The following is a 16,589-nucleotide window of genomic DNA, read 5'->3' as shown; positions in this document are numbered from 1 at the left end:
AACCCAAGGGATGAATCAGTGTTGTGTCTACTCATAACAGACCGCTTAGCAGGGAATCTATTTTAAATTGTATCTTTAGCTCTTGTTACTAGCAGCCCTTCACAAAAACGCAGACTTTGTACCCATTTCAATAGTTTGCCAATGTTAAACAGTTATCAAGGCATAAAAGAATCATTTTACCAACAAGGTGATTCCCAAAGAGCTATTAGCCAAAAACTAGACATTCTGGCTTGGCGGGAAATTTGCAGAAACTAGACTGGTGAAGAACAAAGGAAAGAGTGACAGGCTTGAGCGACTACAGCAAATAAACAATGTTGGAAAGTCATATCCTTAAGAAACAGGGAAAAAAATCCAGCAAAGACCTGACACACTTCAGTTGATCCATCTAGTGTTCACTGAAACCTCACCAGAAATAGTGTCAGTAGAAGGGCTTTGCTACCAAGAAGCCATTCTTAAGAAAGGGGAAAGGGGGAATAGGCCCAATTACACAAGAACTGGACTGAAAATCAGTGGCAACAGGTTTTATGGAGAGATGAATTCAAATTTGAAATATCTGGTTTAAAATCATTGTTAATATGTACAGAGGGGGTCAGGTGAGAGGTACAACGAGATAATGTTATTCACCTCATCTGTCAGTGGTCATAATGTTATGCCTGATTGGTGTACATTCTTAAGCAGTAAGGGTGTATTTTGTTTTTGGCTTACTTTTTATTAAATAAATAAAAACAGTCTAATTTGTCATGTGCAGTTGTGTTTACCCACCTTTAAAACCTGGTAAACTCCAGATAGTTTTTTGTTAATGTCCTGATACAAAAACCCTTACAATTGAAAGAGGGTAAACTTTCTTTTTCTACTAGACTGCAGATGGAAATAAAGATGGCTATAGATACAAATACATGCCACACTGAAGGTCATGAGACTATAAGTGTATTGAATCTGTCAACTTCTCTGCTTTAATTGGGCAAAACGTCTCTTCTCTTCCTAATGGTGTAGACGGGTCTACCAAACCTTTATCTCAAAGTGTCTTGTACAGCACTTTTGAATTGCCAGAGGCCTCTGCAATAGCACTATTTATGCAGCTGCATGGGCACAATAGGGGCATAATAGGGGATCCACATGGTTCATCTCTCACTCTGTCCCTTTCCTAAAGGGGGGAAACTGCTGACCCCAAAGGTCTGAAAGTCCTATGTCAGCTATATACAACAAACAAAAACATTTTGCCTATGTGTTGCACCTCCAATACATAAAAATATGCCTTAACAATACGATACACAACTAGCTACACACTCACAAAAAAGTCCTGCACAGATCATTTGCACTCAGCAGCTCTGTCCCTTCACTGTAGTATGTCAGGAACCACAATGGCCTTTGACACCAGACATCACACCGAAAGCTAACTTTAGGCTGACGGACCACAATGGGCTTCTCGTTGCCACAGAGCCTCTGCTTTTTTTCTGCTTGATCTCGCACAAAGCGGTGTTAGAGAAATACCAATTGAGCCTGAACAATTGCTCACAAAAGGGGCACTGACTTGGTGTTTCAAGCACTCTTGCTAAAGATATCACATTCTAGACCACGTGTTGTGATGGCAAATTACAACTGTTTGACTATGTGCTGCAGTTATTGTTTTCTACTCGTAAAATATTTAAATCCAGGGGATTTCAGAAGAGACTTACTGCTTAAATTCTAGATGATTATAGGATTATTTTTTAATATCTTCTCAGTAGAACACTTCTCAAATGTTTTACATGGACAGCAGCGGTCTGCTTTAACATCAGTGGAGGGGATGCAGAGTTGCAGAGCAAGTTTGGAGCATATTTTCAATATTTACATTTACAAAAATATATATAATTAAACTTTTCAGCCACATGAAGTTTGGACATCTGTAGCAACTGACTCTGCAGAAAGTTGGCGAACTCTGCACTATGCACCTCAGCATCCAGTGACCTTGCTTTTGATTTTATGTGGCCTACCCTTTCATGGCTGAGTTACTTTTGTTCCCAATCGGTTCCACTTTGTTATAATACCACTAACCGTTGACTGTGGAATATTTGGCAGTGAGGGAAATTCACAACTGGACTTGTTGCGCATTTTTCAGGGATGAGGGTTTGTTTGTTTTTTTTCACCAAGTTGTTATATGGTGGGTAATCACAGTGTGTTTGTATATTACCAGTATGTGAACAGTCAGTTTAAGAGAAAATAAAGGTGACTTTGAAAACTGAATAAGTGTACCTCAAACAAATGCTCATTACCCCATCGAGTTTGTAAATATTTTGCTTTTCCTCTTTTTGATTTTGTGTTTTTGGACATGCGCATATGCATGCTGTACCTGTGTCATCTGTTTAGAAACCTCAAAAAAAGGGGTCAGGGGTCAATTTGTTGGTGAGGCCAAAGATCAAAGAGGCAATGACAGAACTCCTGCTATGTGTTCTTCCCACGTTCTCTCCAAGCACCTCCATCAAGGATGAAGGGTAGCATTCGGTCTGGGTCCGTACTCATCCAGGTTTGGACACCTGGCCTCTTTGGCCAGAACTCCAGGCTGCCCGTGTCCCTTCAGAGCATCAATTGGGTGCTATGAATAGATACAGGCGTATGCTCGCTGCTGTCAGCTGGGCATTGGCACGTGTGGCTCATGCAACGCAATGCTCCAGACTGGCGTCACTGCACCGACAGCACATTCAGGTCACCATGGAAACAGGGATGAGCACAGCTACCTCTGCCCTAATATTCATTGGCTGCATTTTACAGACAAACCGCAATTTCTTATTCTTTATCTTTATCTTCCTGTCTTTGTTTTCTCACCTCTTTCTTAAAAAAATAATAACTATATCCCTCTCCATCTATTTTTTTACTTATGACGCTCAACGGGGAACTGGAGGTTTGAGATTCTACCAGAGGGCGTTATAGTAACCAAGTTTTAAAACCTGGGTGATTTTTATCCTTATGGCTCTAAATTAATAGTATGACTACAGGAAAGTATGGTGTCATGGCAGTCCTCTCTCTTGTTTCCTCTTTAGCATGCGCTGTGAAGGTGACCACCTTAATGAAAGGGTGTGTGGGTCACTGCATTTTTCACTGAGGGACAACTGTTTTCTCAGGAGAAATGAGCAGATTGCAGTGTTTGTACTTCCGCTTCATTTGCCACTTTGTGTTTAATCACATATCATTTACTGCGTACTGGCCAGAAGGAAAAAGGCCGGTTTGGTAGTAGGGACAGGTACTGGGTTATCACTGAAGACAGGAGTTACTGGGAAGTTGTATCCTCTGCTGTAAGTGCTCTTTTTCAGTCTGCAGAGAATATCTATGAAACTAGTTGCAGCTTTCAGACTTTTTGAAAGCTGCCACTGGGTCAATTCATATATAAACAATGACAGCTGTTTTTTTAATGATATTTCTTCTTCTTTTTCTTAGCCATTGCTGCAGGTAAAGCAGAGCACAAGAACTCAGCATTTCTCTCTAAACCAAAGATTCGTCTGTTTCTCAGACTCGCTCTCCCCCACATACTGTGAGCAGATTGATATATGATATTGTGGGACTTACTTAAGTGAGTAGTCTTTTAGAGTCACAGAGGCTCAAGTTTCTAGTGAGTTAACCAAAAGCAAGGCTGATATTACGCTGACATAAAACCAGACAGTTAGAATTTAAATCAACCTGACACAAGCTGTTTAAGGTTTTGAAGATGTGGATATGCACTATATTGTATCTAGTAAGATTCTAATGTGTATGCAGCTGTTGCTCCGCAGCATTTATATTGACATACAGAACAGGAAGGGAATGTTTGATAAATATGGTCAGTACGTCATATAGCCAACACACCCAAGACAAAAAGAAAGAAAATGGTCTAGATAGTCCAACAGTATGCAACAGTAAAGATGACCCCAATGGCAGCAAATTGCTGGAAATTTTACTATAACCCTGATGTAGAAAGTAGCTTACCATGGGGAAGAAGCTAATACAGTGTCTAAAGAATTTTTTAAAGTTGCAATATTGGTTTCGCTAAATGTTCTCACCCTAGATAGACTGAGCTTTGTTTAACTTGTCAGGAAAGAACTGCCCAAATATATTTGACACTTGCATAGACAGAAAATTCACACAAGAGCGGAACAGAAGATCCTTGACCGGTTTGGGCTGTGAAACAGGAGAGCCTACGAGACTACACTATGCGAGGTAGCATTGGCACTACACAAGAGCAACATCTGAATTTTACTATTTAAATCTTTTTAGTTTACACATGAATTAATTACACATTATACATGGTTATAAAGTCTAACAACTGCTGAGAGGAAGGGCCTGCTATAATGCTCCTTTTTGAACCCTTTGGTGAACTGATTTGATTTAGTTTAACGTTAGGTTTTCAGTTAGCATACTACATAACCAATGGATGGTGCATTTTCACTTTTGGGCCTTAGTTTCCAAGTATGCACACACCACCCAACAGTTTCGTGTCAGTACCACTTCATGTTATATGAAGTGGTACTGACCTCATATTGACAGTTTAGTCCGTCACCATCCCTCTCCCACTAGGAGCTCAGTCTGAGTGGAGTTTTTTCTCTCCTCCTCTTACCTCATGTTATGTATTTTCGTTGTTTTTTTTTTCCTATCAGCCTACCTTACTGACATGTCTCCCCAATGTGATGTTTGTGTAAAGTTGGTCAGAAGGTTCCTTTGTAAGTGCGCATGCGCCATTAGCGTGCTGCCTGCTGTAACCCTAATTTCCTTCGGGATTAATAAAGTATTCTGATTCTGATTTTCATTTCCTTATGTATATGTAACCCTTACTTCCTTCACCCTAAACCTAACCTAAACCCAACAACAAAAAAATGTGACTGTGTAACCAAATTTGTGTCCCTGCAACACGAGCAATGCAAATAAAATGTACACATGGCTATTATAGATCCAGAGAGATAATGAACAAACGTATGATGACAGCTGATGGAAATGTTGATGTGTTTTGAATTTAGTTTGTGCCCTGAAGATATCCATTTATCTCTCTCATATTAACCCTATTAGCAGTCTCACTGACAGAGCACAACGATAAGGGTTGCCAGGATATCGCTGTTATTATTGCTGCGACTCTATTTTGAGACTCAATAACTCTCTCACCCACACGCTGGTAATGAGAGGAGGGTGAGAGGTGTTTAGGGATTACAAATGACCAAATTTTGATCTATTTCATAAAGCAAAGGTCTAAAACACACCAGCTTTGAAGGTGTGGCATATCGCAGTACCATCGTAGTTTAGTCTCACAGTCAAATGAGTTATCTTTATGATAAAATCTGTTTTGAACTGTGTGATTTAAAAGAGGTAAGAAAACGAAAAAAATATTCAGCTGTCACCAGCTGTCGCTATTCTTAGAACAAACTATTTGCCATAATGAAACCTTGTATTAAGCACATTTAAAGTATGCTCAAAGGTCGCGTGCCGAATTTGAGACAAGACTGATTTTATTTGAAACACTGTTTGGAAAATAAAGTCATCATCATTTGAAAGGTGCCATCTGCACATATGGACACATACACATAAACACACGCGCACTCACACACCAGCGTCAGCACATCAGCGTCAGACAAGCCAAACAATGCCCACTGCTAGGCAACCATGCCATCCCAGTGCAGATGGCAGGGTCTGATCATGTTTATTTTACTTTAATCTAATGCTTTTAAGTCCCATTGCCTACCCATGCAATCAAACTGACGTTACTGGGGATATGCAAGTGGTGTGTTTGTGTGTGCGTGTTTGAAAGAGAAAGTGTCTGTGTGTTGAGGTCAGGACCGTCCTACTAATAGTGATTATATAATGGACTATACTTAAATGGTCAGCGTCTGCATGACTATGTGTTCAATTTCTATTTTTCAATAAGCTAAATAGTGAAATGAGGGAAGATCATTCAGGCAAGTTTGCAAGTTGTGGAAAGGCAGGGCCGGTACCGAGTTGCATCATAGAAAAGAATTAAAAGTTTATTTTAGTGTTTAATGATTAACTAAACAGTTAGAATGCGACACAGTCACTTGTGGGTGGCAAAAGAGTAGTAATTATCTTTACCACATAACTGAAAGATGTATAAGAAGTTTCTTTAAAATGTTAAAATGTTCTATGACTCTTAATTTAAATTATGAAAGATAAGAACATAAGTAAATAATTTCACTTGGATTTTATCATATATGTGTTTAAGTTCAAAGAAACTGGATCAAAGAATATTATTAACATACCAAAACCTTTTGGAAGCCTACAATCAAAAATAATGACAAAAAAAAAAATGACAAAGTTTAATGTACCTGTGTCTTTATTTTACGCATGAAACCTCAACTTCTCGTGATTTTTAGAGAACATTTGGGATATAGTGAGTCAGTTTTTACTGGATGTTTAGTCATTTTCCCCAAATTAGAGGCCCACACAGACAGGAAAGGTGGCTTGCCTTGGTTTGGACATGTGTGGGTGTAGCTTTCAGTCTCAGTCTTGTGATGCACGGAAGCTGTGGCTACAGAGGTGAATGGGTTATCCAAACTATAATCTAGTTTGTTGCAATAGAACAGATCTATCCTACTGCAATTTATATCCACCCATTTGTGTCAGTGGTATATTTTTGTTTGAAGGCTGGATGGAGTCTCCAGTCCGTCTGCATTCCAATGATCATAATCATCTACTACAGTTTACACACCCTACTTTCTACTACCTTTCTACTACTCAGCCTGTTTCACCTGTTTTGAAGCACTTGAATTTTTTTCTGCAAACCAAACTGTTTAGGCAAATAATTTGAACACATCAAGCACGTAAAGTCCATTTGAAATAAATTACTTAATATATACAACTATAATTGCTCCAAATATGAAAAGATGACTGCAATAAAGCTTATTTCAGCAATTTACAGTTCAGAGTGTAAGTATTTTTTTTTTTATCACTTTGCAGTTCTGGAGTGGATTGACTGTTTTAGATGATGCTTAATACATTTATCAGTACATACACCTGCATGAATTATGTTTGTGAGTCTGAGTGTGGAGATGAATGGCTCATAGTCATAAAAGCTACAGAGTATTTACACCTGAATAGCATCTGCACTTTACGGCTCATTTTGACCAGAGTGGTGTGTTTAGTGACTGCACACAGTTTGTTTAAGCAAAAAGAAAAAACTGATGTAGCAGCTAGCAACGTCTTGTACTGTTGCCTTGCATGGAAAAAGAAAGACGGAAACAAGACTTTAAATTAATATTAATATTGTCCCATAACTGCTGGTAATAAGGAGCTGTTTGCTAACAGCTTTCCGTATCAATTTGAAAGGTGATGATGTGTGCTCCCCCCAACTGTCTTCAATCCATTTTTGAATGTTTAAATGGAAAAATATCTCATACAGAATAAACAAGCATCATTTGGAATATTGCTATCGTTCAGTGTCTGCTTTTGGTGCTTTTTCGCAGAGAGTACTTTGACACCTAGCTATAAGTTGGGATATAAACTACATGATCAGTTTAACAATGGGTTGTTCTTATTAGAGCCATATAGGTCCACCATACCACAATCACTATCCCAAAACACCAGTTTGGATGAATTCTTTTGTGGATTTAGGCTTGTCTCAATGTCACTGCCCACACTGGCTGAATGTTAAGATCAAGACTTTATAGGGGTCATCTGGTATGTGTCTCCTTGGTCTTCTTCTAGCTGAACATAGGTCTTTATAACTATGGCTTTGAAAACTGATTCAATTCCCTGGATAAGAACCTAACCATCCTGAAGACATCTATGGAGATACAACTTAAAAACTGTGCAAAAACTAGCATTTGTTAATCAGTTACATATATATTTTGAACTAGTTCTGCTGGTCTTTGCTTGTCTGCCTTAAGGCCACAATCTATCTGCACGTCCATCAGTCAGCAATGGCAGTTCTTTTCAGCTCCGTCAGTTTGTGGTGTGCCCCTCCTTCATATTTCAGTGTGTTTAAAATGGAAGATCTATTTATGCAGCCTGTCTTTAGGAGCTGGTTTTCTGATTGCTTCGTCAGAGAGCTGGTCTGTCTGTGGCAGCAAGCTGGAGGCGCTTTAGGCTCTTCATCCCCCCTGGTGAGCCTCTATCCCAGCAGGCTTAGGGACACAGTCCTAGGCAGCTGCCACAAGGTTGGATTGGTAAGGAATAAATAGCTTTTCTCCACAACAATAATGAAGAAGAAAAAGCAAACAGATTCAAAGATACTGATGTTGTTATACATGGTGTGGTATTTACCACACCTGCTAATTCATAATGCCTCAACCGGCCTTGATGGATGAACTTGTATTGCAGCATGGTTTTTATACCATCCGGGCTCGGTCGAAACCCATCAGCAGTTTGGGCAGAGCACCAAACGAACTTGTTTTGTTGGTTATTTGCTTTTTCAGTTGTAGAAATAGAAACTCAAACGTGCCTTAAATGCTGAGATAACTAGACAAAAGGCCGGTACTGTGATTGTTCCACGATTACTTTTCAGAGGGGAAAAGTTATACTCGTGTTGTCATCAGCGTTTCCTCTGTGACTTTATTGAAGTGACACATCAGGGCCTTTCATTGAGGGTCTGGTTAAATCTATTTTTGTCTTGTCACTCTCATTAATAAAAGATTTCAGACAGTCTACCAGGGAATATGAGGAGAACATTGCTTCAATAGTGTTATTACGTGGCACACATGCACTAACATACATCCACATTTATATCATAGAATAGTTCATGCTTAGGTCTTATCTCCCCGACATTGTGTGCTCAGCTGTGTGTTACACCTAAAAGCCAACTATTGACAAGTATTGTGGCAGTACACAGCATGAGTGGCCCTGCGGCTGTGTACAGGGCTGGAGAACCGAGCAGCACTATTGGCTCAGTTAACAAGGAATATATCACTGCAGCTGTTTGTCTTCACGTGTTTCACGTCTTATTCTCATTTTCTACCTACAGGCCTTCAGTTCTTTTTGTTTTCTGTTAATTCGTTGCTTCTTTCATGTGTCACTTTTGACCAACCTTGGCATCTCTCTGTGTGTACTGTTCCAGTTAGTTATGTAATCTCAGTATCTATGTCATTTGGGACCTCATATTGACAGTTTAGTCCGTCACCATCCCTCTCCTGCCAGTTTAGTTATCCACTTCACTCCAGGCAGCTGGGGAGCATGACACAATATTACACAGCCAAAGTTATTGATCCCATAAAGACTGCGTGTTTATGACACTGTCGCACACGTATATGATTCACATTTTGATGCAACCAGATCACTGACATGGCTGTAAGTTGGCACCAACCAAATTTAAGTTACATAAGTTGCCGTGTGTGAGTTCAAAACAGTCCTGTCAGCTGATGTTATGTGACCGGTGTTGACTGCAAACCAGAAAAGACTAGAACCCTGGGATTTAATACATGCTTAGCTCTAGCCTGACAAATAGCACACGATTCCTCGCTGACCTGATTCTTCTTATCTTGTCATGATAAGGTGGAATTATGATACCTGTTTGCCCGACATGAACTTAATAAAAAAACAAAAAACAAAGAGGCTCATATGACCTGTCATAAAATGAGTAGTATAGGACAAGACAATGGCAAGTTTAGTTTTCAGTTAAGGTCATTTCAATAAAAAAGGAAATCCTAGAAAACGTTATCTCTGTTGTACTTTGTAATGATTCTCTTGCATTATTTGCAAAGCAAATCTACAGCATTGGGTAAAATAAAGAAGCAGATTGTATGTGTTTTCATTAAAGTTCGTGCAAACAGTAAACTACACTGAGACGTTCTTTTATCCAATATAAACGTGTGTTAACTCCTCTAACAAGGACAACTGGTTTTAACCAGGTAACTTGCAGCTTTCCAGGTTCCATGAACTTTGCCCTGGTGCTTTTTTCACAATATTGCCAACTGACAAACAAACAGCTAGACTGAAAACTACCACAGCTTCAGCTTCAGGTCCCGCACTGGTGGAGGAAAAATAATAATAATAATTAAAAAGGCAATAAATGCGTTGCATATGTCATCTAAACTGATAGCAAAATAGACTGTAAAAAAAACTTTGACCAACTAAAATTCTGAAATCTGACAGATGTTAGACTAGACATGAGAAATCTGACAGATGTTAGACTAGACATGAGAAATCTGACAGATGTTAGACTAGACATGGGATAGGAATGAACCCATCTCAGCAATTAGCCACTTTAATAAAAAGGTTGACCTCCATCTGTAATATGTGCGTGTATACTTAGCAATATAAAATGCCCGTGTCCAGCAGTCTGCACACAGTATCCAACCATAATTTGGCCTTTTTGGAAGAGTCTGACTGTCAATAACCCAGAAGAAACTAAAATAAAATAACCCAACTCCATACTGCTCTCTAGTTAACTACATGTCCTGCAGCCTCTTGCTAAAAATATTAGCCCACAACCCCATCTCCTGTTGCATTTTGGAATTACAAAATAAAAAGTCAAGCACGGCTTTCCTTATAAAGTGTTTACTGGTGTAGTTATTTTACACATTATGCCTGAAAAGAATAATGTTTTAAAGATACAGTCACATAAATTTCTTCTTCAAACACATTCACAATAGTTTCCTGTACAACTATTTTAAAACCATTGTACCAAACCTTTCTAAAAGTTCTAAAGATTTGTTAAATACTTAAAATATGAATTGTATTACTAATGATTTAAACGAAACACTGAATTGAAAAACAAAAACCCAAAGCTAATTATAAAACACTGGGAGAGGCGTTTACCACTGTTACGAATCCCTTTTTCTTTCCACAGTATTCAAGCAAATTATTTTCCTTCTCTTGCACAACAGGGGAACTCTTCAACAATTCAGCACTTACTTTACTGCATTGTATGTAATTAACTATTCATTATTTATTTATATTATGCTGAGAAAATAGGAAATAGGTTAAATGATGCACTGAAACATCTACAAATATAAGTACAAATACAGTATGTAAGACAAACACAAAGTCTGTACAGTTCTAAAGAGCTTGAAAGTCAATATTTGGACGCATGTCTTTGGATTGTGGAAGGAAGCCACAGCACCTGCAGAGAACCCAAACTGACACAGAGAGCAAACTCCATACAAAAAGGCCCGAGGCAGATGGCGGAATTCAACCTTGCTGTGAGGCAACAGTGCTAACCACCACTCCACCATGCTACAGGGCTAAAAATACTATTTAAAACAGCTTGTTTGCTAAGTTCTCTGTTGACACAACACCAGTTAAGGGCTTTTTCATGCTTGAATGATTTACAGGTCAGTGTTAAGCAGCTTAACAAAAAAAAACATTCCCCTGGAAATTGTCAGCAACAAGGATCGCACTGAAAATAAGTGAAAAAGTAGCCCAAAGAAAAAAATGTAAAGAGCAATGCTGTGTGCACTACAGCACTCTGACACTATTACAGATGCTGATTTTTGAACTCTGTGCTGATAACAGACAGGATGGTTCTTTTCCTCCTTAGCTGGGCAGATGCAGTGGTTTGACTCAAAATAAGCTTTACGTTTCACCTCAGTTAATCTTAAATTAGTTGAAACTCAGAGAAGGTCCCGGGTATGGAATTTATTTTAAATATGACTTTCGTCTTTACACAGCTTTTGCAATCGTTTATTTGCCCTGTTACAACATTTCTGAAATGTTCTGCTTACACCAGATTTAAAATCAGCATATATGCTTCTAAAAAATATATATAATTTTTTAAAGTTTCAACAGTTGACATTGTGTCTTTGTGCTATTTTTCAAATAACTACTACTTACTGAAATGATTTTAAAAAATACATTTTACACAGTTTACCAGCTTTTTGTGGATACAGGCCTGCAGATGTACAAACAAATACCAAAATACCTCCAAAAAACTGTTCCATATACCAAACAAACCAATGAATACACTTAGCCATAATGACGTTAGAGTCCTATGACTGGATGTAGCGGATAATCTCACTCAGATCATAGCCTGTCACTGCAAAGGCATAGCCATCGCCATCACAGAACCTGGCGCCACAGATTTGTGTATCTGTCACACACTCGTTATGCAAATGCGCAACCTAAGAGGAAATGAGAAAAACACACAGTCAGGTTCTGTTTGAGAGTAAGACATAAGTCATCTTGTGTCAGTCATCCAGGTGTGTAGGATGACTGGGGGAGACTGCAATGAACTGTCCCTCTTTTTTAAATGTATTCAGGAAATATGCTTTGTAGTCTGTCTTGGGACCACTTACCTCCACACTGTTGGTCTCTGGGGTGATAGTCATGTGCCATACTCTGACAAGAGAGTCCTCAGCAGCAGATAAAAGCTAGCGTAGAGAAGGAGATGGTCATCTTTCAGGTGATTTGAGGTAAACTATTAATATTACTACTAAAAATATGTTTAAATGTAAATATACTTCAAATTTTCACTAATTATTGTCAAACTGACAAAGATGAATCTGTTACTTTCAGCTGTGAAAAAGCTAAATAAAAAAGGCATTATTATACATCTTTTTGATACAACTCACCAATCCAGAAAAAGGAGCAATGTCTACTGAGTATATCCAGCGAGCATGAGCGTTGATCTCAGCATGCAAAATTCCCGTAACTGCCTCGTAGAGTCGAATCTGGCCTGTGCCGTAACCTGCCACCGCTGTGCCCTTCCACAACTTGACAGATGAGCAGCTCATACTGAAAACATTGAGGACCAATGCCATCAGGGAACCAACAGAAACTATATTTTATATTAGATTAGAGAATGTCAGGAAATAAAACACATAAATAAGTCAGTGTAAAAAATACCTTCGGTCAGAACAGACAGCATTTTTCAAGTCCTGAATCAAGTCTTTGCTGGATTCCCCCCCCCCCCCCCCCCCCCTATTTCTTAATGATATGACTTTAATATAGCATTAATCTGTTGTAAAATTGATTTTTGTGCCACTTCTTATTTTCTCTTCCGCTTGTTCTGTATCCTCAAAGTTTTTAAGGATCCACTGCACACCATGCCAAGATATCCCAGGTTTTCTGGCAACAGCTCTTTGAGAAGCATCTTATTGAAAAATATTATTTTATTTCTGTCAAACTGTGCTATCTTAAGCATTTTTCATTAAATCAATTAAGAAATGAGAACACACTACATATTTTTTGCAACAGGCTCCTAGTAACAGAGGCTAAAGATACCATTTAAAAATTTCTTCTAAGCTCAGTTGTCTATTATTAAACACAACAATGGTTAGGTAGAATGTCATGCTTGAATAATTAATGGGTCAGTGTTCAGTGGCTTAGCAAACAAAAAACATCCTTCTGAAAATGGTCGGGTACAAGGACTGAACTGAAAATGACTGAAAAAGCAACTAGTGTCCAAACAAAAACTTTTTAAATAACTTCAGAAAACCCAGAGAACTACTGTTCAAGACCAATGGGTCCTTAAAAGCAATATGACGAAAGGTGTGGCTCAAGACAACACTGTAGAAAAAAGCTTCAGTGAACTTACTCAAAACCAGGGATTTTGTTGAGCAGCTGAAACTCCTCCCCAGACTTCCACACACATAGATTTCCCCCATCATCTGCAGTGACAAGATTAGCTATGCACTCCTAAAGGAGCAGAGAAAAGGATATTGTAATTCATAGAACGATCATAGTTGTTATAATTATTACATAAGGTATTTATTCATTTAATCTATGACTCATGCAAGAGGCGTACACTGTCATGTACAAACAAAGACTGTGACAGATTGCAAAACACACATATGTGCCGTACCTGGCTGCCAGAGCACTCTGAGGCCATGTCAGTGATGGATTCTTTGTGCTCCTCCAGGACTTCAGACAAGGTAATATTACTTCCTTTACTGGGCACATCAAATACTAAAATTGCACCAGATGAAACTCCTATAGAATGAGAAAGAGACAAGTAGACTGTAGACCTGTGCTCTTTTGACTACACAAAAACTGAAAAGACAAAAATTCCACCCAGCACTTACCCACACATATATAATTCTCGTACACTGCTGCTATCCCTCGGGCAAACACTGCCTGTGCTGGGACAGAAATTAGGTCTGTGAATGCACCAAATCTAATAAAGAACTCAGGGTTAATAATTTTCTGTCTCACATGCAAATATGTAATGAGTATGAAATTTATGAAGCTGAATACATCAGTCACAGATAACAGTATTTATCAGCAAGCATAAGAAAATCTGAAAACGTCTTTATTGCCATAGTGATGTCATAATACTGGTGTAAATCTTTAAAAAAAAAAAACACTAAATAATGAAGACATCCCACGGGTGTTGATGTTATGGGGATGGATCAATTGATCTAAATCCTCTTCAGGAACAATTAAGCGATTCACTGTAACTCATTATATCGCAACACACTGCACACTATGGTTTCACACTAATGAGTAAAAAAAGTTCTTCTATTAGTGAGTCCCTACATGTGTAGTAGGATAGTTACAACTAAATGTTGCATATTTACCTGTAGGTGTTTCTGGAGTATCCAGTGCATGCCAGTACACCATGATGGAGCCATCAGATTCATACATCTAAAGGAACACACTTATAAGTAAATAAGACTTATAAGATAAGTAAAAAGCTACAAAACAATATTTATTGCTTGCGGTACTCTATGACAGATTAAATTTAACTTAATGTAATACTACTGTTTCATAATGTGTGATTATAGCCACTATAAGTATAAAATTAAAAGACATAACACTGCCTCCTTTTCTGTTGGTGATCACCACAGCAGATCATCTGCCTCCATCTTACTTTCTCCCTACATGCAGAGGGTTATCAGTAGGGACATGCATGTCCTTCTTCACCGGCAGCTCCATGTTTAACATCCTTTGTCCCGTATATCCACTATACCTCTCTGCACATGCCCAAACCATATCAGCCTTGTCTCTCTAACTTCATCTCCGAACTGCTTGACCTGAGCTGTCCCTCTGATGTACTCATTTCTAATACTGTTCCGTCTGATCATGCCCAGCAAAAATGTAATCGTCTTCAATTATATAGCTGCCAGCTCTGCCTCCTGTCTTTTTGTCAGTGCCTCTGTCTTCAAATCATGCATCTTAGCAGGTCTCGGTACCATCTTGTAAAGTTTCCCTTTAACTCTTGCTATTCTGTTACAAATCACCTCTAACACACGTCTTCACCCACTCGTGCACCCTCATCTCCTCTGTCAACCTGTCCATCACCATTGCAAACAAGAAAGGGCTCTGTGACGATCCCACCCACACCTTGAACCCATCTGTCAGTCCTGCTGTACACCTCACCACTGTGTTACTATCCTCATACATGTCCTGCTATTGACATCAAAACTGAGAAAATAACAACATCTACCTGGATGCCCTTTTGAGACGTCACCACAAGGAGATCACGAGAGGGGAGTACACAAAACGCAGCCTGTTACAAAAAAAACATGTATTATTTTTAAGCTTAATTGTTTTTTGTGTTACTTTTATAGCTCTGCATTCTACATCACAGGACTATAAATGTACTGTATGAGTATGTGATTAATTGTAATATTTATATATGCATTACACATTGTAATGTATGTAATGTAATGTAACTGAAGAAAGTGTTAAGCCATTTTCACACATTGAGGGAAAAAGTAGCTGTCTGAAAATTAGTTGTCTTAGGTATACAAGAGAATGCCTTTAATATGGTACGCAAACAAGCAAGACACAGGGGCGCACACACACGCACACACACACACACACAACATATATATATATCTATATATATATACATATATATATCTATATATATATATACATATATATATCTATATATATATATACATATATATAGATATATATATACATATATATACATATATATACATATATATATACATATACATATATATATATATATATATATATATATATATATATATATATATATATATGTGTGTGTGTGTGTGTTTCTTTTCTAAGTGAAAAAATTAAGGAAGGAGAAAAACATGAGGATTAAAAAGCAAGACAGTGGTGAGTGGAGCAGATATCCACAATCTGGGGAAGTGATCTGAATAGTATAGTCAGGAATAGTCAAAGTCAGGAAACCATCAGTTGACAGTTAACAGTCTTAACACTTCATAACCAGCCAACTTGGTCTTGGGCATTGTTACCAAATTAAGGATGCTTACAACATTTCTAGAGTAATGCTTTAACATTCGTTTTGTAGGACTTTTAAGTTGGTTGTTTCAAATTATTTATAATATACTGGAAATAAATGAAATTTGTTGAAGGGGGATTGTTTTGCCTTGGACTCACCAACGTATACCAAGTGCATTCATTTCGTGTACATTTAGAAAGAATACGACTGAAAATACTGAAGTCAATACTGACGTTTTGCTGAAGTCAGTCTTTTAGCTGTTCTCAGTGAGTATGATAAGGTAAAATGGGGAGCAGAAGAAGTTGCACCGTGACCTAACCTGCATGATAAGCGAAGTGCTTGTAGCAACATTTGGCTCCTTGGACTGCAGCTGACGGTGGGTGTAGTTTAGGCCGTCCCAGGACGCGCTGACCATGTTGACCATGTTAGCATGGACCACGGTGAAGTGGGTGAGGCGCCTCGGTGCTATGCGCAGCACGCTGAGGTTGTTGTACAACGCTGATGCGCTGTTTTTTATCTGGATACTCTTTTCCTTGTGATACAT

General features: G+C 38.5%; 1 protein-coding gene across 2 annotated transcripts; it reads right to left on the bottom strand.

Annotated features, from left to right (window-relative positions):
* Nucleotides 1-11,870: 11,870 nt before the first annotated feature.
* wdr54 (WD repeat domain 54) lies at nt 11,871-16,589 on the bottom strand. 2 transcript variants are annotated; one of them, XM_085368147.1, is made up of 9 exons: nt 16,365-16,589; nt 15,269-15,331; nt 14,379-14,466; nt 13,905-13,979; nt 13,685-13,812; nt 13,418-13,518; nt 12,453-12,615; nt 12,177-12,251; nt 11,871-12,002 (listed from the first exon to the last, which is right to left on the bottom strand). In XM_085368147.1, the coding sequence occupies exons 1-9, from the start codon at nt 16,587-16,589 to the stop codon at nt 11,871-11,873; spliced, it is 1,050 nt and encodes a 349-aa protein (XP_085224273.1). The 2 variants fall into 2 exon arrangements, with proteins under 2 accessions (XP_085224273.1, XP_085224274.1); XM_085368148.1 differs by having other exon boundaries at nt 13,905-13,961; nt 14,400-14,466.

Source organism: Diplotaxodon limnothrissa, linkage group LG12 (genome assembly GCF_057381915.1).
Source record: "Diplotaxodon limnothrissa isolate DT_005_m linkage group LG12, D_limnothrissa_male_GT1.1, whole genome shotgun sequence".
In the NCBI taxonomy this organism is placed as follows: Eukaryota; Metazoa; Chordata; class Actinopteri; order Cichliformes; family Cichlidae; genus Diplotaxodon; species Diplotaxodon limnothrissa.
The sequence above is the reverse complement of the archived record's forward strand: the minus strand, read 5'-3'. Positions and strand labels throughout refer to the sequence as shown.